At 41.1% G+C, this 27,531-nt stretch overlaps 1 protein-coding gene across 1 annotated transcript in view; it reads right to left on the bottom strand.

Moving 5' to 3' along the window:
* Nucleotides 1-27,531, bottom strand: part of AOPEP (aminopeptidase O (putative)) — a 344,774-nt gene that overhangs the window by 69,121 nt on the left and 248,122 nt on the right. The window contains exons 11-12 of the mRNA XM_068973712.1: nucleotides 9,007-9,069; nucleotides 8,520-8,594 (exon numbers count right to left, since the gene is read on the bottom strand). Of these exons, the coding sequence (XP_068829813.1) occupies nucleotides 8,520-8,594; nucleotides 9,007-9,069 (138 nt within the window). The remainder of the gene's footprint in view (nucleotides 1-8,519; nucleotides 8,595-9,006; nucleotides 9,070-27,531) is intronic.

Raw genomic sequence — 27,531 nt, 5'->3', positions numbered from 1 at the left:
TGCATTTCTAGCCTTGAGTTTCCAAATCATTCTGATTCATAAGTGTCAGCAGAATTCTATGATGGGTTCCAGCCTTACTTCTAGAACATGGATGCATTTATTTTTTAAAATCACATATTCAAATAAAGACACTAACACTATTTACATGTATGTCAATCAAACCCCTATCTGTGCTTACAAATCAGGTAAAAGCATTAAAATGGATTCAGTTAATTCAATTACCCAATTTCCCACCATAACTTCCAGCCTGCATGTGTAAAGGGTTGCTTTATCAAAACAAGGCCCAGGAATGGAAACCCTTAGTCCAGGGTAGCCTCAGGTAAAATGCAACATATACATACTCATGTCCTTGGTTTGTGCTACACTGGTTTGGATTTATCACATGCTATTTTGTAAGTGATCTTTGATATGTTGTGTGTTTTATCTCCCATGGCCAGAAATGACATCTCCTATTTCCTTGGTATTTTCCAGCAGCGTCTTATACAAGGCCTTATATACAACAAATCTAAGAAAATATGCTGACTGATTAGATTCATTTAAGGTTTTCAGCTCTCTGAAGAATAGTCCTTTTTCCCCTCTGTGTTCTTTTATGCACATATAAGTGAAAAATAAAAAATTAATTAAAAATTAATTCATTAAAAATTAAACCCAGAGTTTTTTGTGGGAAACTAACATATGAGAGGATTACGAAGGAGATGGAATTTCTAAAGAGGTGTTTGCAAAAAGTAACAGTGCTTTTAGGCCAGTGGTTCTGCCCGAGTGGATCAGAGTGAGCTCATTTATTGCCATGTACACAAAGTAGACTTTGGAGTATCCACTTAGATTTCTCACAAACATAAAGCCAATTGAAATCCAACTGACTATAAAATGAAATACTGTAAAATTTTAAAGTTCCTGACAAGGGGCTTTAAACAGTAAGAAGTAAAATAAATTTAAAGCACTTTACATACAGTATCTTATTTAGTCTTCAAATCCACTCTCTGAGCAAGCAAAAACAGTTGTCATTATTCTCATCTTACAGATCAAGAAAAGTAAAGCTCAAAAGCGAGTGACAGTTGGGAAAATGGACCCACAATGAGATATATTAAACAAAAATTTTTGGAATTAAAAAAAAAAAATCTAGGCATCCAGGAGAAAAAGCAGGTCACTCTGACGAAAAGAAATGACGCTAGTGTCAGACTTTACGCAAGACAATGGAGGGACATATTCAAGATACTTAAAGAAAATATGAGCCAAGGATTTTATGTTTAGTTGAACTGACCTTCATGTACAAAGCGTATAATTTATAAACATACAAGAGCTCAGGAAATACTGCTGCCCCAAGCTCTTCCTCAGAAATCCACTACAGAACTAGCTTCAAAACACCAGAAGACTAAAGATCAATATAAGGGTAGATGATGAGCATTAAATATAGACTTACTTGCAGAATTAAAGCTAAGTGATTTTATAAAGGATACAGTAATAATATGTAATGGCTACATGCTCTGACATTGTAGGTATAGTACAGCTATCATAAAGGATAAAGGGGATGGGAAAATTATATGAAAAATACATTAGTTTGTTGACTGTTACAGGTATTTATCTGGAAATTGAAAGATAAAACACTTCAAGTCACAGGATGGAAGACAAAGAGGAGAGAGGTGAGAAAAGGTTAATATCTAATTTTAGATATTAAATATTGCAAAGAAATCAATACACATAAGCAAACAAAAGTGAACAAGAGGCAAAAATGTGTTATCATGTGAAAGTAACCATTAGAACAAAAACACAAGCCTTCCTAAATACCAAAAAAAGGACAAAAGAAAAAAATGTATAAAACAGAACATATTAATTTTATAATTAATACAAATTGGCTTACCTGGACAAAATACAAAGATTTTCAGATAAAAGCAAAACTCAAGCGACAAACTTACGGAGCACACAAGTAGGAGGCAGAGCTGGAGTCAGTGTCAGTCTTCCTGGCTTTGAGCTTTTTATAGAAAAGATGAAAAAGATGACCCACGACTGATAGTAAAGCTCTACCAAATGTGCTTTAGTGAAAAACTCTGTCATTAAAATTTCTTAATGCAGAAGCCAGGTAAGACTTTATATAAAAGTACCATTAGTGAGATTCATGCATCTAGTTGATTCAACAAATATTTGCCGAGGGTGTATATAATTAGGTCCTTTTCTAAGCACTGAAAACACAATGCTTGAGTGTCATTTTTCCCTTCTGTAGGGACCCAAAAATATAAATGAAATATATGTTGGCTAGACTTAAAGACACATGCTAGTGTCGACCTCCTAAAATAGAAGATTAATGGAGACAATGACAGGCCCTAAACTACACTGATACCAGTAGGTGCTACTAAAATAATGCATCTTGTTAGTGCCATATGATACCAGGCACAAACAGCAGTTCACTAAAATGCCTAATATGAGGAATGACTGCCAAGTAAAGCATTCTGTCACAGGAATGTAACTAATGCTTCCTATAAAACTAGAAGTCACGAAATTTTTCCCTGCCCGCCTTCCTTTTCTACCCAAACTCTTATGTTTTATATTAAAATGGCTTTCATCTCTCACGGCATATAAGAGTTGATGGCTGCTGGCATCGAATCTGCTAAAATCAACACCAGTGTAATTATCTGCACACTTTCAAGTGTTTTCAAAATACATGCTGGTTGAGATTTTCTTAACTTTGAAACGTATGCTTTAAATGTTGGTGGTCTAGGACTGTCAATAGCCTGGGTTAAAAACAATTTTAAAATCTTGCCCAAAGCATTCTCTTCTACAGCAATTATTCAACTTGTTTATAATTCATCTACCTTCACAAAGTGCTTGACACAGTCTACAACATCCTCACATCATATTGCTATTTTGTGACACTACTTTAATGGTACATTTACACGAGCTGATACACATACAGCACTTAAAAGAGTGCTTGACACATGACAAGTGTCAGCTATTATTATATTAATAGTTCCATTCAAAGGTTCTTTTTAAACTATGTGAATAAGTGCGCGAGGGTAAATGGATAACAATACTTTAAATTTTTCCTATCATGTCAGCTGAAAATGGGAAGGAATTTCAGTACACTCGGAATTCTCACATTTTTTTTTTTTAAAGAACTGCAGTCTTTAAAAAAAAAATCTATGAAACAGATGAAAATGTAATGATACAAAATTAAACAGGTCAGAATTCCTTCGTGAGGCTATCAAAAACACATTTTATCAGCAATTCTATCTTGATCCAGCCAAGGGGTAAAAAGAAAAACAACTAAGATCCTGTGAAACTAGGTCTCATCTGAGACCTAGGTACAGAAAATTTTGTAAACTATGTAGGGATTTCTAGGGATTTACAGAGAAAAAAAGGGAGACCCACAAAAAAGACTGAGTTTGAAATATTTCAGCAATATAACAAATTGCATATTAACAGTGTCGTAATTACCCTTTTGTTTGGTTTCTTTGTAATTATTTTTAATAAATTATTCTGCCTCCCCCCATCACTCAAGTAAGTTGTCATCCAAAGGCACAATCAGAACAACGCAGGACACAAAGGCACTCACTGATAGGGAGGGCGTGAGGGAGGGCGGCTGGTGCCTCCAGAGCTGTGACTCATTCGAATCCATAAAGCTTTTCTACGAGAGATCAAGTATCAATGAAGCTATTGTAAGAGATTACAGCTATATATATGTAGACTGGTTATGAATTCTCACAGGGCAAGAGCATTTTTGAAAAAAGGAAAGGGCACCAATGTCTGGGAAACCACTCAGCACGAAGACTGCCTCAATTACATAAGACTGGCTGCCGCACCTACCATTTTGCTAAATCTGAGTAGCTCCTATAAAGAAAAGAAGACCCTTCAGTTCAGCACTCCTTAAATTCATCTGGCACCATTCTGCCAAGCTCTGTTTCCTAACAGCTCCAGAGTCAAGCCTAACACAGTTGCCATCTGCTGTTACAGATCCAAGAAAGAACCAGATAATTTTTATTAGTCTTAAATACTGTTTTCCAGAAATCATAAACCAAATAGAAAACAGATCTTGGTCACAAAAGACAAATAGCAGTAAAGGACTTTATTAGTTTAAAATCTGTACCTACCTTTATCATGTTGAATATTTCAGTATCAGAATTGTAATAAAAACATTCTCCTAGAATGTGTAAAATTTTAAAAGGACCAATAAAAGTGGCAAAATGCCTAAATCAAGTTGGATTTAAAAAATGTTCTGTGAATTATTATCAAGTCTATCAAGGACTTCAGAATCAAGCGTGTGGAAAGAACAAGTGAAACAAAAGCAGAGTGAAAATGGTCCGGAATTTAGTATCACAAACAAAATAGGTCCAGTATTTTTCTCTGAAAGACTCAGAAAATCGAATTTATCCTTTTGGCTCCTACTAAAATGGCCACTGAATATCATAAATCCATTTTCACAACCACCTTCCTAGACTTTCATGTTTCACTCGATATTTCAAGGAAAAATTTCACTAAAATTTAAACAATTTTATGCTCAAGGGTATTATTTTTCAGGTTCTAGCAGCAAAGAATAATTAAGGTAACCTTACAGGGTGCTTTTGTTGGAAACCATTTGTACCTAGTGTTTCTTCTAACTACTCATAACAGAGACCAATCTCACCCTCACCAAGACTCTTACTTGGAAACAAACTCACAGGAAAGAGTGCTTGTTAATAATAACAGCAAAGCTTAGTATTGTCGAATTTCCAATGTTTTGAAAGTATGCCGGTGAATACTTCTGACATCATAACCAGAAATGAGTATCTTAAAATTTGTTCTCTCTGTTATCAGATGTGCATAAAGTAGGAAGAATGCTTCCTTCAAATATGAAAACTGGAATTTTCCTTCTCTTAAAAAATAAATCATTAACACCATTCAGGTATTTTCTTCAAATATATGATTTCATAAATTATTATTCTACAGTATATCCTAATCCCTGAAATACTGATAAAAGAAGTATCAAAAACATTGTATTATTTTACACATATATATTTATAAGAATGTTATATTACTCCTTAGTCTTTGAATACAATGGATAATTGGCATTTATCTTTGAATCAGTTAAAGATAAAAGCAGGAAAAAACGTGTGTTCTTTCAAAACCAATAGTCACTTAGTAAAATCTATTAACATTATTTTTAAAAATGTACACTGTACAATACACTGTACAATTCACTGTTGGTATCACCATTGTTTAACCAGTCCGTTGCAGAGCAGGCTTATCCATTCATCCTAATTGTTCTTTGTATAGTTGTTCACCTCCCCTTGCCTTTCTGTTGCATAAATTATTCAAACTAAATAAAAGGAACTCGAAATAGTGAAAAAGGAAGAATATCAGAAGGTAAGGAGAAAAACACCTGAGACTAAAAGCAAAAGAGAGGTGAGTTTTTAAACTGAAAATTGAGAAAACAAATAAACAAACCAAAAAAGTAAAGAAATTAAGTGACACCAGTGGAAAAAAGAGTTAAAACCTAAAGATAAAATAAAATGGAAACAAATGTCAGAGAACATAGCGGAAAATGCAGACCAAAAAAAGCCTCATTTTCAGAAAGACAAGAAGTGAAAACCTGTTAGGTGGCACAGAAAGACAGCAGAGCTACCTGGTGGGTGGGTAGGATAGAGGCGACACAGCAGCGCCAGCCAGGAGAGCATCTGAAAGCACTTTTGCAGGGGTACCTCTCGCTCCATCAGCTTACTTTATTTCCTTATTCGTTATTTTAACCCACAGTTGGGCACAGGACAAGTTTGTTTTGCTTCTCCTTCTAAGTTCACTGAAAACCTCAACTAGTATTTCAAGCTATACCAGGTTATGCCCACCACTTAGCACTTTCAAGATTTTAAGGAGGGAAAATAATTATTCCCATAAAATCACATTCTTTAATGTTGAACTCCAGCCAAATGCCCATTTTTAAGACCCTGGCCTTGCGCCACTGCTTTTTGTTTTCCTTCCTCAGGCAGGTCAGAAGATGGCTTTCCCCCGGTCACTGAAAGTCAGAGGAAAAATGCTATGACCTAGCAGAGTTAAATACAGACCAGTCATCCCCCAGTTCATGCCTGGGGCTGAATCCTGCCTGAGGCCTGAAGATGCAAACAGAGACCTAGGGGATGGAGGAAAGGGCAGCAGGAGGGGGAGAAAGGGGCCAAGACAAAGTAGGCAAATAAAAGCGACAGCTAGATTTTACATGTCCAACCTACAGAAACAACTAAACTTTCTTACTTTACAGTTACATAAAATAAATAAAAGGAGAAAAATTCTAACGTTATAGGAAAACAGTAAATGCATGAAAAAAGAAAAATTGACGAATATGCTTCTACCTGTGGCATGGTGAACAGTTAAAAAAACGTAGCTCAACTCCATGTTAAATTAACAACCTAGATTCCAATGAATGACAGGTTCAAATCCCAGCAAAAGGTTAACATAAGACCTAGGTTTGAATATTCAATACCACACAATTTGATCCATATTTTGGAATAGACACTCAGGCAATCAGAAGACACACCTCGGCTACCAGCTGCTGTACAGCTTCTGTGTCTTTCAGAACTTGTTCTAACGCCCTTGGTGGCTAATCGCACCCCCTTTCTCCCTGTCCTTGAAAATATCACATGCTTTGCCTCAGTGAGCTCCAAACTCTAAGGCAGAGCAGAGGCAAAACAGTGGGCAAAGGGCTGAGCTGCTGTGCAGAACCAGAAGGAAAAACTGGAGACATTGATAATAAATACTCTCTTACACAATTCTTAAACCATCCCCCTTCTTGCCCCCCCTCCCCCCACCTCCACCCTCAAAGCTAGTCAGCTTTAAGCTTCATTCCCTGAAAGGAAGCTCGGCATGACAGTCTCAACCCACTTCATTTTCATGTCGTCCTCAAAACTACTGCCCACAATTTCTAAGAAAAGTCAGAAGCACGTTATCCCCATAAGCTCCAACACAATAGCCTCTCTCAAGGAGAAATGCTCAGTGAAGAACTCCAGTGTTCTTGGAAGGCAAACTCCTCAGTCCCTAGCCTCATTCTCAGAGGGCGGTGGTCAGGTCACAGATGGGTAACACAGTGGGTGTCACATATATGGTTACTTCAAATTCAGATTCTGGTAGTGATTACCTGGTAATCCACAAAGGGTTACCCCTTTTATGCATGAAACACTGTGTGCTTGGATAATCTTACTTTGGGTTTAAAAAAATAATAGCTAAAAAATATTTTTTTAACCACTAAATGAGCCAATTTGTAATTCTTTTTCCTTCTTTGGACATTTTATGATCTCATTCATCCATCACCTCACAAACATTTTTAAAAACACCTAGACCATGAAAAGTTAAACCAACACAACCTACCATAGCATGCTAAGGTACAGCCAGAAAACTCAAGCCAGTTCAAAATGACCACTTTTTCTATTACTGTGTAACGGAAGTGACATGTACGACTCTTTGTTTAAAAAGGGAAGGGCTTTTCACACACTGAATGTCTCCTTACAAATGACCGAACTCCTAGGCCAGTTCTTTTTGTAATTCTCTCAGAAGCTGCCCTCGGTATCCTTAAATGCACTCTGAAACTTTGGTATCACCTTCATTATGATGTGCTTTGTGCACATTCTCGGACGCTGCAATGCCCATACTAAGGCAACACATCACAGAAATTGGCAGCAATGCTATCAGCAAGAATTTGGCTTCAGAGTCAGAAATGATTCATCATACATTCTAAGCAGCAGAAAAACAACACACTGCTATTTTAATCCCTTGGTGCTTTCAAGAATCAAAAAACAGTAAAATAATTAAAGCCAAAGCAACAAAAATCCTACCTGCTGCAATGTTTGTAAAAACATTCATTTTTAAGAGTTTTCAACAAAAGCACTCAGGAAATAACAAACTACTTACCTTATTTCACAATATTTACTACAATGACAAATCAAGTTTTAACTTAATACAATTTCAGGAGAAAACAGGTAGTCCAAACTTCTGCAAAGTAGCATACTGAAATTCTAAATATAGAAAAACAAATTTCTCATTTGCTTTAAGTAAACAAAATCCCTCCACTGTTTCAAAAGTAATACACTACTTTCATCTTCTCTCTCCATTTTTGAGAGTACTCTATAGTCTAAATTAATAAGTGTGAGTGGTCTCTCTCAGGATCAAACAGAGAAACCTTATACTGTGGGTCATTTATTCAGAACACTCCCTGGTTTTTAGAGATATTATATCATAGTAATACCACATACCATAATGTTACTGGTCTAATGTAATAATGTAATGGAACTGGCTTTTTGTCCTGATGCTCTATTTAAAGAGCATGAAAGAAATCTGCATCCTGGGTCGTTTTCACTTCCTGAGAACAAAGTACGTTGATAATCAATAGGATTATCAATCAGTATTTCTATAGAACTATACCTAGGTAAATCTAAGGTTTACTGCAAATTTAATTAAAACGTAAAAAAAAAAATGCTACCCTATTGTTGTGACCAAGTATTGGGGGGAGGGGGGCAGATGGGGAGACTGATCAAGAACTCCATCCAGTGCTCTCTTTCGGGGACCCCTACCTTCTCAAACACTTCTTCTCTGTCCTTTCGTTTCCGTTTTCGGGGTCTCCGGTTCACTCGGACCCATTTCGCGACCTGAAGTTCAAAAACCACAGGGCATTTTAAACATAGGACAACAGGTCCCCAGGGCCGCCCCTCAGCGTGAGAAAAGAAACGATCGACGGCCTCACGACGCAGCCTTCCTCGGCTTCACCTGGGGGAGCCACCGGCACCTTTAGGGCATCCAGAGGCCGCCTCAACGCTGCGGGCCCTCGGGTCTGCGGCGGGCCGAGGCCGTGACCTTCGCTCCGGCCGCTCCCTCCGTCAGTAGCCCGCCCGGGCGCCCCCGCACCGGTGTGCGCAAGAGCCCCCGGACGAGGGCCATCTTACCCACCGTTGTCGCGCGCCGCCGCCGCCGATCCCGGGCTCCGTGCCAGGGATGCAACGCGGGACCCACGGCCCGGGGAGGCAGGGGGGGGAGCGCGTGGACCGCGTCGCCCGCACTCACCTCGGCGCTCACTTGCTGCGCGAGCCCGCACTCCGCCAGGGCCTGGCGCTCCCTCTGCAGCGGCTGCGGGGGAAGGGGACAGAGTCAAGTTTATCCCGGGAGCCGCCCCAGCCTCCCTCCCCCGCGCCCCACCAACTCGGCGCGCTGACCCCCTACCTCGCCCGCAGTAGGTGAAGGTGAGAGCCGGGCGCCGGAGCCCGCGCTCAGAGCCGTCGCCCCGCCGCCCCAGCGGAAAGCGGCGGGCGCTAGAGGCCCGCAACACCTAAGGCGCAGGGCGGGCGGCGGGCGGCGCGGGGCCCGGGCGGCGGCGCGGGCGGCGGGCGGGCGCTGGGCGGGGGCGGGGCCTGCCTTAAAGGTATAGGCGGCCGCGCCACCCTCCCCGCAGGTCGCCTCTGCCCCCACCCCCGCCGGCGTGCCGGCTATTTTATTGTTCTCTTCGCAAACATCTTTCTTCTCCGCGCGCGGGCCCGCGCCCTCCCTGGCGCTGGTCGACCCCGGCGCGCGCGCTTACCTTTCCAGTCCCACCCATGCGGGACCTGGGGTACCCGCGAAAGGGCTTCTCGGCCGCGGTGGGAGCAGAAGTGCTACCCGCCGGCCGGCGAAAGGGCTTAGCGGGAGAAGCGCCCTCACCGCCGCCGCCAGCCTGAACTCGCTCTGCGAGTCAGAAACCCAAGTGTTCAGATGGCCTTCGCGGAGGGAGAGGAACTTTCCTAATGGAGTTTCCCCTGGGAAAGAATGAGACGCCATTAAGTTGACGTTTTTCAGTGCCCCCTCCGGACTCCGGGGAGGAGGCAGGTGACCTCCTGGGGGAGAAGCCGCGAGCGCGTGAAAGGCAAACTCCGAGCTCCGCCCGCGGGTCGCGGGAGCTGATGCGCTCTTGTTGAGCGCGGCTGGCGGTGCTCTCGCCCGGCTTTCGCCCCCCCTTCCCCCCGCCAAAGCGACTAGTAGAATTTAAGAAGGGGACAATACTTTTTCAAAAATAGGGGTGAAGTTTCCACTTGGTTTAGAAAAGTGTACGATACCCTCATTTTTTTCCGCCGACCCTCCAAAAGGCTTTCTTTCCATCCTCAGCAGCTGAGCCAGCCTGGGGGGGGGGGTGGGGTGGGGGGGGTGGTGAGTGCTTGAGGAGGAGTCGGGTCGCACTCGCGTTTGCTGATCTTGACCATTCCTTTAACTTTATCGCATTTCTCTAAAGAAAATCTCTCTTGCTCTCTCTTTATTGCTACTCCATCCTTCTTTCAAGATCAAAAGCTTTAGATCAAAGCCAAGATCAAACTCACTACTTTAAATAGAAGCAACTTTGCCATGGAGTATTTTACACAAAGGGGAGCTACTTAATGGAGACATCAGAGTAGAAAACTTCATTTTATCCCTTCATCCCATATTCATAACTGAACTACTTAAAATTACATTGATGATGCATTTCTGTTTCCTAAAACAAACAACAGTTCTGCTCAAATGGGAGATTCTTGACTTGTGTTTGTGTTTCCCGGAATTAAAAAAAGAAAAGCCTACAGAGCGTTAAATCGACATATTAACCATTATTGTCTAAGTGCTATGAAATGCATGCTCATTTGCTAAAGATTTTTCAAAGTGTTACCGAATCTTTTTATACATGATGTACAACCATCACATACAATGTTTGTACTGTAAAAGAAATGCATAAAAATAACATAGCTTGCAAGTCTCAAATGCACATACATAGGCAGGTAAACATTACAAATGATAAAGTGGATTATGTAATTGTAGAGCTGCTTAATTTAAAATGGAAATAAAACTTTGAACTATTTAAGCGTTCATGCTACTAAAAACAGTTCCAGAATCAATAGAAATCTATCACCAACCGACATTTCCATCTACCCAGTAGAAGTTTTTTCCTTGGGAATTCACTGTCCCTAAAAACCCTGATACCAGCAGTTCAATATTGATGTACAGTGCCATGCCTAAATGGACCTTTCTTAAGTGTCCTCTTGGTTGATTTAGCAACAATTAAAAAATATGCAGTCTTAGAAGAAACAAAGCCAAAGTAAATTTCAACAATTCAGCAGCAGGAGGAAAGGTAACTATTGCAAATTAAACCTTATACATACTTGTATAAAAATTTGCTGTTACAGCTGGGTAGTTAGTAATTAAAAGCCTTCTCCCCTTATAATTTTCATCTGGTTGTGGTCTCAAATACACACACACACACACACACACACACACACACACACACACACACACTGATCATTCCTCATTCTAAAAATCCCACTGAGCCACTGGAAAGATCTTAGGAACTGAGACCTGGGAACCCCCGCTTGCTGCCATTGACAGTCTCCTTTAAACTTCCTAGCACCCAATTCACAGAGAACCTAACAGTTTCTTGCACAAGCTGAGCAAAAACAAGCATCCTACTGTTACTCTGCTCTTCTAGGACTTTGAGTGGGTAGCCACACCTGTGATGCATTCTAAGTGCCTACTCGCTTGACTCCTTCTTTGTCCTCTTGCTCCCCAAACCCAATCCATCCTCAGCAAAGAAACCAGAATGATATTTACAAAGGTAGTTCAAATGGTACCTTCTTTGCCTAGCTGGCTTCTACGTATTCTCCAGTTCTAGGCTTAAGCAATGCTTCTCCAGAAAGGTCTTTCCTTACTCCCCAATCCAAATTACGTCCTCCTGCTCTGTTTCTAATAGATCCTATTTATTTCCTTTAAAGTAATTATCTTTTATGGATATTTAAAATCTTTTATTAAGAGACTTTATTTTTTAGGAAAATCAGAAAGATTTGTGCAGATATCACAAAGTTCCTGTATACATAACTCACAGTTTCCTTTATTATTAGTATCTTGCATCAGTGAGAGAATTTGTTACAGTTAATGAACCAATATTTGATACATTATTAAGTAAAGTCCAGGGAATGGCAATCCACTCCAGTACTCTTGCCTGGAGAATCCCATAGACAGAGGAGCCTGGTGGACTACAGTTCATGGGGTCACAAAGAGTCGGACATGACTGAACGACTAACATTACTGTAGTTTACATTAGAATTCACTCCTGTACAGTACAGTTCTATTATAACAATTTTTATTAATTTATTGAATGTCTGTTTCCCTGATTGGATTTCAACATCCAGGAAGAAAGAGATCTGTCTCTTCTCTTACTGATCTTTATCCAGTCACTAAAAATACTGCCTGGCACATAGTAGATAGATGCTCAATAAATGTATTAAGTGAATGGAAATTCTCCAGGCCAGAATACTAGAGTGGGTAGCCTTTCCCTCCTCCAGGGGATCTTCTCAACCCAGGGATCAAACCCAGGTCTGTCAAGGAAGTTCTACTACAGTTCTACTATAACAATTTTTACTAATTTATCAAATGTCTGTTTCCCTGATTGGATTTCAATGTCCAATGTAGGAATAAATGGTTGAATAAATGGCATATGAAATTTCACTGGGGAGAATCTTAAGATGAAGGTCTTTCTAATTAAGTCCTTTTTGTTTCTCTACTAAAATATCTTATTTTGTAAAGAAAACAGAATTGTGCGTTTTTAAAAAGGAGACACCATGGGACATCAATAACCCTGCCAGGGTATTTCTAAAATGATGCTTTAAAAAAATTACAAATGGGAAATAAAAATTTCAGATTCCCTCATATATTAATCACTAAAGTTGTATTCCAAAATGGTGGTAGGAACTGAATTTAATCTTGAATGACATATTTCATGACACTGGAAAAATATTAATTCTTGTTGATCATGTTTAATATAACCTCAACACATTTCTTCTTTTGTCCACCTAAACCTACCTTGCTTCATGAGCAGGTCCTAGGGAAGGTAGGATGTGGAGAAACTTGAAGACTATTTTTAAAAAATTTAAATTCTTGTAGTTGAGGATGAATGCTCTAATAATTATCTTTGAAAATGTGGTGAAAGTACTTTAAAGCTATCTTTTAAAAACAAATGTTTTCTGTTTGAATTACATGTTTAAAGATTATTTGTCTAGTAGAGATGCAAGTTTTGAAAAAAACTTGTTTACTGAAACTTTCTTGTCAAAGCAGTTTATAATAGCTGCAGAAAATTTCAGAAGCCGAGAAAAATGCCATTGCTTTAAAATAAAAGCATTTAGTTAACCTAGTGGCTGGGGATTACTTTCGGAAGGAAACCCTTTTTTTTTTTTAGTTGAGAGGAAATGATTCCTTTCCATGGAAAATGATGGTGATAACCAGTTTCATAACTGCCTTGCGATGAGGTGCAGTCCAGACGGATGAGGAGAAGCATGCCCTCCTAGGCAAGCAGAAGGCGGAGAGGGCAAACCAGGGGAGCCCTTTAATTAAACCAAATAGCTGCAGACTGCAGATTACACTCCCATGGGCACTACACTACACTCCCATCCACTAGAAGTCAAAGGGCCTTTTAGTACCAAACAAGGGAGAAAGGTCCAGAAGCTTTTGCTGGCTACAGAAGGACCCTACAGTCAACATATGCTCAGGGTAAATTAAAAGGTAAGAGACTACACATCTGGAAATAAAATCAAGGTTAGTTTAAGTTGCAAATAATGACAAGCAAGGATTAGGGGCTAAGTTATCCTATGTTTATGTCTTTAAATTTTGCTCTATCATTTTAAAATGTAACATTCCTTTATGATACCTTTTTTAAAAATTTGACTGCTTGACTTTAGAAAAATTATAATTCGTATTATTGCCTGTTTTGTCCCTGTATTAGAACGAATGCCTAATTTCTTTCTAAAGAGGACTGCTTCTCAGTGGAAGTCCTTATAAAGCATAGTTTTCAAAAAAGGAGAGCTATCCTAAAAGTGCTTTGCAGTGACCTGGCTAACAGAATCTCTTTCTGTTAGTAACCATATTCCTGAATTCACTGTTGCTCAGAAGTTTCTATGAGCTTGTCTGAGGAAGCACACTCAGTTCTTCCATTTCTTGATCCTCTCTGAATGAAGCATTAGCTATAAACTATTGGCTCCCCAATACCAATCCATTCTGAAGGAGATCAGCCCTGGAATGATGCTAAAGCTGAAACTCCAGTACTTTGGCCACCTCATGCGAAGAGTTGACTCATTGGAAAAGACTCTTATGCTGGGAAGGATTGGGGATAGGAAGAAAAGGGGACGACAGAGGATGAGATGGTTGGATGGCATCACTGACTCGATGGACGTGAGTCTGAGTGAACTCTGGGAGTTGGTGATGGACAGGGAGGCCTGGCGTGCTGCGATTCATGAGGCCACAAAGAGTCGGACACGACTGAGCAACTGAACTGAACTGAACTGATTGGCTCCCCAAAGAAACATACACCAGGGTGCACAGCCCCTCCCAAACCAATGGTCAGGAGGTTCACAGAGCTGGCTGAAACTCAAACTCTGACCCAGGATGGTCTGAGATTTTCTGAGGTGAAGGCAGACCACCACACAGCTGGCATGGGATGCATCATCCTGGTGCTGTGCGAAATTCCTCTTACTGCACTATGTTCTGGGAAGAAGCCATCAACCTTTATTGAGATCCATTATAAAAAACAGCCCATAAAATCCATCACAGTGTTTACTGTAAGAATGGTTTTAGAGGGCTGTTTATTACATTAAATAGAAATTTTCTGTGAGGACCCACAGGAAAAACTTCTCCGTAGTATCAACAACAGGAATAGTTGGACTTAGGCAAATGTTTGGTTTACCTCACGAATACTGCAAATTTATCCCTTTTCCTTCTTCTAGAAAGCTCTGTGACCCAACTTTAAGGCAGCCATAGGAACTTCAGGGGATATATATTGTATGCTAATATAATTTCTGGCCCCATATTATTTTCCTAACATTATTTTCATGTTGCTTCTGTTTTCTTACTTTAACTTACTTTTATCATTTTATATTTTGCTTTCTAAGAATTTGCTTACTTCTGTTTTGGACAAGAAGGAATATAAATAAATAAAATATTGGGGGTTTATTTTTCTTTCTTTCACTTTCTTTTTTGGAGGGAGAAAAAGGGGTCTGAAAAAAAATTTATGGTTCTAATATTTTGCTCCATTAACAACACTTAGCAGTGAATTAAGTATAGAAGGTAAGGACATATGATTAACCCTTCTTGTAAAAATTGAGCAAAAATCTGTTAAAAAATAAAGCCCAAAACAAATATACTATACAAACATCACAGAGGGCTGATATAAAAATGTTAACCAACCAAGTATTTTATCACTTTTGATTGATATCAAAACCAGAGGGACATATAGACCGGTTATTCATTTAACAAACATACTGAGTTTGCCTACTGCAAAACATAACACTGGACTTTGTGAATACAAAGATGAATAAGACTCCACCCTGTTCTCAGGAGACTAGTATGACCAGGCAGTAAGGTGACATGGCAAAAGTGCCCAGACAGCCTGTCTGGGTTTGAATCCAGACTCTGCCACATATTAGCTCTATGACCTCTTTAGGCCTCTTTCTCATACAGTTAAGATCAAATGACAAGTGCAATGTGCTTACCAGAGGAGGCAGTTGTTACTTATCAAAGTCTAGACTACTGGAAGTAAGAAGAAACACAACATCACTAAAAGCTGGGAGAAAGTGACCTGAAGACAAAAAAAAGTGCTGAAGTATTACATGTACCAGAGACCACGGAACCTCAGAACTGGTAGAAAGAACCAGAGCGGTCAATTTTGTACAGGATTAAGTTTACAAAGCACTTCCCACATACAGACTGTTCTGTTTGTTTCTCACACTGTCCCATCTTCAGGATGAAGAGAATGAGTCTTCAGGAAGTATAATGCCTTTAGTATCTCACATTGTGTGGCCTTAGATCTCCTGGATGGAAATGTAGTGTTCTTTCTATGCCAGCAGGAGACCTCAGGGAACATCTTGCCTGATTTTAAGATATATGCTTACGTATGTGTGCTTAGTCGCTCAGTTTCGTCTAACTCTTTGTGACCCCATGGACTGCAGCCTGCCAGGTTCTTCTGTCCATGGGAATTCTCCAGCAAAAATACTGGAGTGGGTTGCCACGCCTTCCTCCCCGGGATCTTCCCAACCCAAGGACTGAACTCAGGTCTCCCACATTGCAGGCATATTCTTTACCAGCTGAGCCACAAGGGAAGATATCTGTTTATTAGAGAATAAACCACAAATTAAACATATAGATTAAAACACAGCCTGTAAAATATAATCCTATTCCATAAAGGTCTAGGGAACAGACTTGATAGAAAATAGATATTAGTATATTGCCCTCGGTATATGTGTATGACTGCAATTCTTTACAGGTGCTTAACATTCACGGCTGTGAGGATCACAATAAACTGTGGAAAACTCTTCAAGAGATGGGAATACCAGACCACCTGACTTGCCTCCTGAGAAATCTGTATGCAGGTCAAGAAGCAACAGAACTGGACATAGAACAACAGACTGGTTCCAAATAGGAAAAGGAGTATGTCAAGGCTGTATATTGTCACCCTGCATATTTAACTTAGATGCAGAGTACATCATGAGAAATGCTGGGCTAGATGAGGCTGGAATCAAGATTGCCGGGAGAAATATCAATAACCTTAGATATGTAGATGATACCACCCTTATGGCAGAAAGCAGAGAACTAAAGAGCCTCTTGATGAAAGTGAAAGGAGAGTGAAAAAGTTGGCTTAAAGCTCAACATTCAGAAAACAAAGATCATGGCATCTGGTCCCATCACTTCATGGCAAATAGACGGGGAAACAGTGGAAACAGTGTCAGACTTTATTTTGGGGGCTCCAAAATCACTGCAAATGGTGACTATAGCCATGACATTAAAAGACGATTACTCCTAGGAAGGAGAGTTATGACCAACCTAGACAGCATATTAAAAAGCAAAGACATTACTTTGCCAACAAAGGTCCGTCTAGTCAAGGCTATGGTTTTTCCAGTGGTCATGTATGAATGTGAGAGTTGGACTATAAAGAAAGCTGAGTACCGAAGAACTGATGCTTTTGAGCTGTGGTGTTGCAGAAGACTCTTGAGAGTCCCTTTGACCGCAAGGAGAGCCAACCAGTCCATCCTAAAGGAAATCAGTCTTGGGTGTTCATTGTATGCTCAAGCAGAAACTCCAGTACTTTGGCCACCTGATTTGAAGAGCTGACTCCCTTGCAAAGACCCCGATGCTGGGAAAGATTGAAGGTGGAAGGAGAAGGGGACAACAGAGGATGAGATGGTTGGAGGGCACTATCGATTCAATGGACATGAGTTTGGGTAAATTTCGGAAGTTGGTGATGAACAGGGAGGCCTGGCATGCTCCAGTCCCTAGGGTCACAAAGAGTCAGACACGACTGAGTGACTGGACTGAGCTGAACTAAATTGAACATTCTTGGATACAATAATCTTAAAGAGTTTCACAGGTGAAATATAAAATTATGTAGGGGTGGTATCAGATCAATGGTTACCAACTCCTCACTGCTCATTAGAATCACCAGGACAGTTTACAAATGCCTAATGCCCAGGAGGTACTCCAGACCGCTGTGAAAGTGGGCCCCAGGCACACAGGGCCCCCTCCCTCACCGGGATTCCAATGAGTAACCTATGTTGAGAGCCACTGGTTTGGATCATTTTAATGATGACCCATCTCTAATAAGTTACTATGAAGAAATTCCAGGTGTTTGGGAGACATCTAAATTTCAAGGTCAATGCCACAGAGGATAGCCAACTATTGTGTTCTATTACAATAAGTCACTTTGGGCAGATGGCAAACACATAGCTGGACAGGATGGGCTGTCTGGCTGACCCAGGGTAGCATTTCCTGTAGCTTACTCTTCGGGGTAAACTTCGGGGCAAGATTAGTTAAGCACACGCATGCACATGCACACACACACACACACACACACACAGTACAAATAAGAATTAAAAAGAAGTAGAAGATCTCAACGGTACCCCAAGAAAGGCAAAAATGGATGGATATTTGACATTTTAATTTTTTCCAGGTTCCTCCTATGATTCTGGATCCTGACTGAAAACAGCATACGTCCTTATCTTCAGGGACCCTAATTTCAGGGCTGACCTTGAATTCTGTACACATGAGGTGGTATATTTCCCATGCATCCCCTGTGAACAATGTTCTGATCATGTTGATGGGTGCCACCCATTCCCTTGAAATGTATAAGTATTTGGAAGATTGTTGCATAGGATTTGAGGATAGTGGAAAAGACCAATGGAAGAGACCCTTTGCTGTGTGCAAAAACTATTTCACACAGGAAGCAACCCAGGTAGACTTCCTTGAGCCTTGGGCACCATGCTTTAGCCAAATGGACTTCCTTGTTTAGAAAAGACATACTACATTGATATTACAGGAAAACTATTCTGAAAAAATCCTTTATTGGTTATTATTTATTTAGGCTCTGCCACGTGGCTTACAGGATCTTACAGACCTTACAGTTCCTCAACCATGGATTGACCCCAGGCTCCAGCAGTGAAAGTGCCAAGTCCTAACCATTGGAGGGCCAGGGAATTCCCATGATACCAGTTACTCATTTAAAACACAAACGTGTATGTTAATACTTCACTAGTTTGAAAAGCAAACACTCATGTCTAGGTCCCTTTGGTTACTTCCTAAAATGGAATGGGTGTGGTATCTGTAAGTGCACATGCATGGCGTACCCATGCTCCTTAGTCTGTGGCCCTTGGCATGTCTATTTTTCTTTTGCCAATATTTCTATTTTTAAAAATCTTGGCACTCACACTGGGTTGCCTATCATCTGGCCTCCCAAAGGAACCCAATGAAATCACAATTTGCAAATGACAGGAATGGGCCTAAATCATCTGCCTTTATTAAGAAGTAGGCACACACACACATACACACACACACACACACACACACACACACACACACACACACGGGAGAGTAAAATCCATCACAATTTAGGAGGTTGGGGGGCCTGTCCCAAATGTAAATAATACATGAGAAAAAGCTATTTTCCACAATGTTTGCTCACCAAACATTTAGATCCATCTAAGAGATGTTCCGGAAAAATAATGGGAGGGGCCAGAATTAATTGGCTGCTAATCTCTTTACTTTTTAAAGGATGTTTCCTCCAGCGGTGGATTAAATCAATATTTAATGCTACATAGGCCCAGCTGTGTCCATATTAGGAAAGCCCGAGCTCACATCTCTCTCTGTCTTTCTCTCTCTCTCCCTCCCTTTGCTCTGCTTCCACCCTCTGCATGTGTAGGTGGCAGAGTAGGAGCCGGGGAATGTGAACTTGATCCAGCATTGATCAGCCAAGCAGCAAACTCGCATTGTTCTTTAGATACCAAACATAAATTCTTTCTAGTAGGGATAAACCCAGCCATTCTGCACACAACACAGCTTTTGTGCCCAGTAGTATGAGATGGAAAAGAACTACAAAGAACATTGGAGCTTTATTAGACTCATCATAAACATCTCCTAATACACAGAATTTAAAAATCCACCCTTCGCATTTATATTCATATTAATATTGGGTATGTTAGAATCTCTTAAACCTAACAATCTTGTGGTCATTTGATTGTTTTTATAATGGATTTCAATTTACAGTTTTGGTTTTTTTTCAGTTTATAGTTTAAATACTATGGTCTATTTTAGCTTTGCCTTCTATTTGAGCACTTCTTATTTCACTGCCTTGCTCTCAGGTTCACGGGCACTGGATCATGCTAACATACAACCAGATATGCTGTTGCTATTTTTTGGTGCTGGCTTGTGAATGTGGCTTAAGTATTTCTGTACAAAGCCATGTGTAACGGGAAGTACACAGTTGAGAATTTAGACTCCTCCAATGGGTGCATCAATTCCTGCCATCTCTATGGCATACAACCCCTATAAAGCAGAGATAATGCTATCTGCCTTGCAGAGCTGTGTTGAGAACACAATGAGATGGTGAAGTCAAGAAATAGACCAGTTAACGCTAATTCCTTTCCTCTTTCTCCTCAGAACCTAAGTGGTGGCTCACAGTCAAGAATCCGCCTGCAATGCAGGAGACCTGGGTTTGATCCCTGGGTTGGGAAGATCCCCTGGAGGAGGGAAAGGCTACCCACTCCAGTATTCTTGCCTGGAGAATCTCCATGGGCAGAGGAGCCTGGTGGGCTGCAGTCCACGGGGTCACAAAGAATCGGACATGACTAGCGACTAAGCGACTAAGCACACAACCTTTCAGAGATCTCAAAATAACCGAGTTGTGACCGCCTAATTAAAAGCCTCATTCGACCACCACACAGACACGATGCCACTGGACACAGCCTGGGAGATATGACCCATCTCAGCCACCACAAACTAGTGCCTGTCCCTTCCCTAAGGACTGGTGGACTCAATGGAGCAAGTTCTCTTCCTCATAGGCCTGATTCTAAAGGAGATCATTCTGTTTCTGACCCCGCCTCAGTTAAAACAATAAGCCCACTGTTGTTACAGGAAGACCATAAAATGAAATTTGATATTTCTACATTCTTCTCTGAAGATACCAGCCTGACCAGGTGCTAGATGCGAAAACATCTTAAAATCCTAGTAGCAGATACATACATTTAAAACCAACAATAATGTGATAATTAAGAACTTGGGCTTTTAAGTTACACAGATTTCCTTTTCCTCATCCATAACATGCATGTAATAATGATGTCAATAAGGCTGACATCAGGTGAGAGAGCTGTGACTAGAAGAAGCATACAGCAATGGTATATACTATGTATAAGACACTGAGCATCGTACTCAATAAAATGCACTGACTCAATAAAATGATAGCCCTTTTTTCATTCTGGATATTCTAATACATAAAATAATATACCCCAGTGTTCTGGGGGGAGGGAAGAAGCATTAAATAAAAAATACAGTTCTACAGGGGGCTCAGACGGTAAAGAATCTGCCTGCAATGCAGGAGACCTCGGTTCGATCTCTGGGTTGGGAAGATTCCCTGGAGAAGGGAATGGCTACCCACTCCAGTACTCTGGCCTGGAGAATTCCATGGACAGAGGAGCCTGACGGGCTACAGTCCATGGGGTCACAAAGAGTCGGATACGACTAAGTGACTTTCACTCTCACAGGGAGTTATACAACCTATATATTCTTTGATTTACCCATTTACAGTTTAATTCACTAAAAGTATGCCAAAACCAGGAAGACATCTCTCAATTACAAAATCAATGCAGTAACAAAGAAATACAATTTGAGGAGGAGAGAACCAGTGAGAACTCTGGAGGCAACTTTGTAATAAATACAACCAAGAAGAGTCTTAAAGAGAATGTGTCTATGGCTGGCCACATGGGATATGAAGCTTCAGCATGCACAGTTGAGGGGAGAGGGAGCAAGCACAGAGGGAAGAGGAGATGGAATCCTTGAAACAGAGGCCGAAGGAGCCGTTGGACCTAGGGAGCGACTTCTCTGCAGGGTAGTGGGCAGCAGGGTTGAAAGGACTCTCTCCAGGCTGGCCCCACTGTCACTTGCTGCCCTGAAGTCTCTGTCCCCCATTCTGATGTCTTGATTCTGAACTACCTCCCATGCATTTTCATGCCAATAAAGTTGCTAAAATTAAGAACTGAATTGTGACTCTGTGGCATAAATAATGTCATCTCATAAAGCCGGGGCTAATAACAACCAGGATGCCCTTAACGCTTTTAAGAAAAACCATCTGATCTATGATGCCCTCGATGTGGTTTGAAATTTCCCTCGGCCTACAAAGGAAAATATTTTTAGCATGTAGCACAGTTTGAAACAGACACATAAATGCACTGAAAATATAATTTTAGGAAAGCATCTGGGTTTGATCATTTCTTGTTTTACCTCAACACTGAATAGGTTCTATTTTCTCAATATAAGAAACACGGCAACATTCCACTAGAAACTATGCAGCAATCACTGTAGCAATTTCTCATAAATATTTCATTACTGGCTCTGTTTTTATTTTTAAAGTGGCAAATACTCTAATGGTTTAACTATAAAAGCAGCATAAAAATGAAGTGTGCCTTCTGGAGCATTTGCCCCCAGTGTTTTCCCCTCTTTCAAAAAGCAACTTAGAACTCACTGGATGATTTTTCCCAAGATCATTTGGACAATGAACGTATACCAGTATTTATGTCTCAAAATGTATCCTAGAAATAGTTGCCATGGTCCAAGGTAAAACTCACTGCAGTTTTTAACAACCGTACCAAAACTGTTTTCATCTCCTGAAGGTCAAACAGGTTAATACCTGTGAATACTTGATTTTAATTATTAATAGAAGCAAATGCCTATCCTTCAATGATCAACCAGCATAAATGTTCTGGCAGATTGACTATTACTTAATTTCTCTCAATAATCTGAAAGATTTTGGCAATTTTTCAGTGGAAGAGAAAAGCAGGGCACAAACATTTTTTTTTTTTTTTTTTGGATCGTGTACATTTGTAAAACACCACTCAGGATGAAACATATGAAAACTTTCCTTATATCACTCCAAACTAAGGGCAAGTTTTCAGTCTGAGGACAGTTCAGCAGATTTCTGGAGAGGAAAGGAAGACACTTGGAGGAAAAGTAAATTCCAACTTCCTCCTTTCAAGAGGTGACAAGAACTGAAGCCTCAGCAAAGTATATGGTGACATGAGGCTCAAACAAGCTGGGACCTTCACCTAGGGCTGTTCCCCTCTTTCCTCAAAGAAGCAGTGAGGACTCAGAGAAGGCAAGTAGCTTGCCCACAGCCACACAGCTTAGGGGTACAGGGCTCTCTCCAAAGCTGAACCTAACGTATCAGATCCCTCCTTCACCCAACATAGGACATAGCAGAACAAAACTTCACTGCTGCATGCTCCGTCAAAACAGCACATTGTATATAACACACTTGACTCTCCTCCTCTATCCAGCCTCCACTCTTGTTCACTAACCTCAGAATAATGCAGCCTGGCATTTTATGCATCAAATTGTCTGAATCCCACTCAAGAGTGTGATGGTAGCAGTTATAACTAGTCAGGATCAGAACAGAAAATACTGAGTTTGTAAAGGCCGGAGGCGGAGGATTGACCTGGAAGGATGGGGTCTTCTGCTGAATGAGCTGGACACACTCGTTACCGAACACCAATAAATCATGGACAACTGCCATTCAGAGATATGTGTGACGTGAACGCTGCCCTTCTTTAAACACACATTTGGATTTGGACAATTTGACAATCACTGACTGTTACCCTGACCTGTGATACACTTGCTGATTGGCCACCACAGGGCTGTGCCCCTGGCATTCTCCTTCTCTGGGTCAGCAGAGGTGACAGAGGAGGGCAAAAGCCAGGGACTCTGGTTGGTGTTTGCTTGTGAATGCAAATAACCAGACACAGGACTCGCCCAGGACTCGGCCCTTAAATGCTTTGGAAGCTACATAAAAACACTTTTTGGTTCAGCCAATTGCTTTTTCTCATTTGTTGTTTTGATGACCTGGTATTTATAATCTAATTTAGTTTTCATCTCATGAGAGGAATAGTTGCATCTCTCAAAAGACAAAGACCTAAACTAATCTCTACGACACTCACATTCATTCACGCACACACACACAGTTAACAACTTTTCAGTGCAATAAAGCCCATAATTTCTTTCTTCCTTTTTAAAACATTTATTTGGCTGAGTTGGGTCTTAGTGGCAGCACACAGGCTCAGTAAGTACAGTGTGCGGGCTTATTTGCCCTGCAGCATGTGGGATCTTAGTTCCCCGACCAAGGACTGAACCCACATCCCCTGCACTGCAAGGCAGACTCTTCACCCCTGGATCACCAGAGAAGTTCCATCCTCATATTTTCTATGCAAACTATTCCATCAGACACACAGGGTTCCCATTTAGAAACATCTAAATGGAAGAGGGTTGTGTATACCTGTGACAATATTTATGAAAAGCCCTGGATTGTGAGAGCTTTCACATTCCTGTACACACGAAGTACATTTTTTTGGCCCTTTAAATAATAGAAATAAACATATTCCGGGAAAAGAACAGTCATTAATTAAATTAAAAATCATCCTTGTTTAGGCTTTCTGCTGTATTCATTTATTATCGCTTTGTAGGCCTAAGGCAAGAATGGGACTAAATTAATTTGGATTAAAAGCAGTCTTGCTAAAAATGCAAAATGCCTTAATTGGGTAGACTGAGGACTGAGGGTCTTAGATTGAAGCCTTGGCTCTGCCATTAACTAGGGCTTTGAATTTGGGCACATCAGTATGCATCCCCTGGGGTACAGCTATCCCATGGGTGAAAAGATGAGCTCTTCTCCAACACTCACTCCTACCTAGCATTCTAAAACAGACTGAAATTTGTGCAACACCAGAAAAGCCTAAAATTTAGCCCTGAAGCAATAGAGGCGATACCCCATAGATATATACCATACAGACATTAAATACACACCTATTTTATACAACATAATGGTTCTCCACAAAAGAGAAGAAAAAAGCCCCCTGTTCTAAAAGCAGTCAAGTGTTCCTAATAGCTTTTCTTGTCAGCAGAAATTCCAGCAGGCAGCAGACGAGGGTGGAAGTCCAGTGAGCGCTGTGAATGGCCACAGTAGGAGCTGCCGCCCACAGGCCTGGGATGCAGATCTGAGCATCAGTCTATGCAATGATGCTGTGTGATGTCAGAGAGCCATAAGCCTGCATGTGTGTGCACTCGTGCACACAACACACTGCAAGGCTAGGTCTCATGGCTTTCCCCGGGTGTGGGAAGGGCACGATGCAAACACAGAATAATGTGCCTTTGATGAGATCCTACCAGAGTATGTCTTCAGCCTAATAGAAGAGAGCATGAGAGCAGTTCCTCTTAAAAGGTAGAACTGGATGTTTTTCTATTGACAGAGGTTTGTAATCCAAAGCTGGTATCTTTGTCCTAATTCTTTGAGTGTACTTGTTCCTTCTTTCTAAAGATCTCTCTATATGAAACAGATAAAGCACTGCTCAAAGAAACTCTGTTAAACAGAATCACTCCTTACAAGAGCTACAAGGTCCTTACTTAAGTGAATCTCTCTACGGGTGCGCAATATGTATGAAAATGAAGATCAGGTACTGGCTGTACATTCTACCATGACTCACTAGGCACTGCACCTTGAGGACAATCACATGGACTCTCCTGCACAATAAGCTGGGAACTTGTGACCAAGAGGGGGTGGGGGATGGAGGGAGGACAGCCGAGTCTCTAATCTCCAAGCAAGTTGTCTTCTAATGGACTTGGCATCCTGGCTAAAATTCGAAAGTACAGAAGTCAACCTCTCCAGTTCCCCAGGTCAGTTCAGTTCAGTTCAGTCGCTCAGTCGTGTCCAACTCTTTGTGACCCCATGGACTGCAGCAAGGCAGGTCTCTCTGTCCATCACCAACTCCTGGAGGTTACTCAAACTCATGTCCATTGACTTGGTGATGCCAACCATCTCATCCTGTCATCCCCTTCTCCTCCCGCTTCAATCTTTCCCAGCATCAGGGTCTTTTCCAATGATTTAGTTCTTTGCATCTGGTGGCCAAAGTACTGGAGTTTCAGCTTCAGCATCAGTCTTTCCAATGAATATTCAGGACTGATTTCCTTTAGGATTGACTGGTTGGATCTCCTTGTAGTCCAAGGGACTGTCAAGAATCTTCTCCAACACCACAGTTTAAAAGCATCAATTCTTCAGCACTCAGCTTTCTTTACAGACCAACTCTCACATCCATACATGACTAGTGGAAAAACCATAACTTTGACTACATGGACCTTTGTTGGCAAAGTAACGTCACTGCTTTTTAATATGCTGCTAGGTTGGTGATAACTTTCCTTCCAAGGAGCAAGCATCTTTTAATTTCATGGCTGCAGTCACCATCTTCAGTGATGTTGGAGCCCAGAAAAATAAAGTCTGTCAACTGTTTCCCCACCTATTTGCCATGAAGTGATGGGACCAGATGCCATGACCTTATTTTTCTGAATGTTGAGTTTTAAGCCAACTTTTTCACTCTCCTCTTTCACTTTTATCACAGGGCTCTTTAGTTATTCGCTTTTTGCCATAAGGGTGGTGTAATTAATCTGAGTGAACTCCGGGAGTTGGTGATGGACAGGGAGGCCTGGCGTGCTGCGATTCATGGGGTCGCCAAAAATCAGACACGACTGAGCGACTGAACTGAAGTGAACTGAACTGAACTGAATCTGCATATTTGAGGTTATTGATATTTCGCCTGGCAATCTTGAGTCCAGCTTGTGTTTCATCCAGTCCAGCATTTCTCATGATGTACTCTTCCAATCCCAAAGAAAGGCATGGCAAAGAATGTGCAAACTACATCACAACTGCACTCATCTCACATGCCAGTAAAGTAATGCTCAAAATTCTTCAAGCCAGGCTTCAGCAATACGTGAACCGTGAACTTCCAGATGATCAAGCTGGTTTTAGAAAAGGCAGAGGAACCAGAGATCAAATTGCCAACATTCGCTGGATCATGGAAAAAGCAAGAGAGTTCCAGAAAAACATCTATTTCTGCTTTATTGACTATGCCAAAGCCTTTGATTGTGTGGATCACAATAAACTGTGGAAAATTCTGAAAGAAATGGGAATACCAGACCACCTGACCTGCCTCTTGAGAAATCTGTACGCAGGTCAGGAAGCAACAGTTAGAACTGGACATGGAACAACAGACTGGTTCCAAATAGGAAACGGAGTACGTCAAGGCTGTATATTGTCACCCTACTTATTTAACTTCTATGCAGAGTACATCATGAGAAATGCTGGGCTGGAAGAAGCACAAGCTGGAATCAAGATTGCTGGGAGAAATATCAATAACCTCAGATATGCAGATGATACCACCCTTATGGCAGAAAGTGAAGAGGAACTACAGAGCCTCTTGATGAAAGTGAAAGAGGAAAGTGAAAAAGTTGGCTTAAAGCTCAACATCCAGACAACTAAGATCATGGCATCTGGTCCCATCACTTCATGGGAAATAGATGGGGAAACAGTGGAAACAGTGTCAGACTTTATTTTTTTGGGCTCCAACATCACTGCAGATGGTGACTGCAGCCATGAAATTAAAAGACTCTTGCTCCTTGGAAGGAAAATTATCACTAACCTAGACAGTATTAAAAAGCAGAGACATTACTTTGTCAACAAAGGTCCATCTAGTCAAACTATGGTTTTTCCAGTAGTCAAGTATATATGAGTGTTGGACTATAAAGAAAGCTGAGCACCGAAGAATTGATGCTTTTAAACTGTGGTGTTGGAGAAAACTCTTGAGAGTCCCTTGGACTGCAAGGAGATCCAACCAGTCCATCCTAAAGGAAATCAGTCCTGGGTATTCATTGAAAAGACTGATGTTGAAGTTGAAACTCCAATATTTTGGCCAGCTGATGCGAAGAGCTGACTCATTGGAAAAGACCCTGATGCTAGGAAAGATTGAAGGCAGGAGGAGAAGGGGACGACAGAGGATGAGATGGTTAGATGGCATCACCGACTCAATGGACATGAGTTTGGGTAAACTCTGGGAGTTGGTGATGGACAGGGAGGCCTGGCATGCTGTGGTTCCTTGGTTCTCAAAGAATTGGACTGAGCAACTGAACTGAACTGAACTGAACTTTGCAAATAAATTAAATAAGCAGTGTGACAATATACAGCCTTGACGTACTCCTTTCCTGATT

This window comes from Capricornis sumatraensis, chromosome 6 (genome assembly GCF_032405125.1).
Source record: "Capricornis sumatraensis isolate serow.1 chromosome 6, serow.2, whole genome shotgun sequence".
NCBI lineage: Eukaryota > Metazoa > Chordata > Mammalia > Artiodactyla > Bovidae > Capricornis > Capricornis sumatraensis.
The sequence above is the reverse complement of the archived record's forward strand: the minus strand, read 5'-3'. Positions and strand labels throughout refer to the sequence as shown.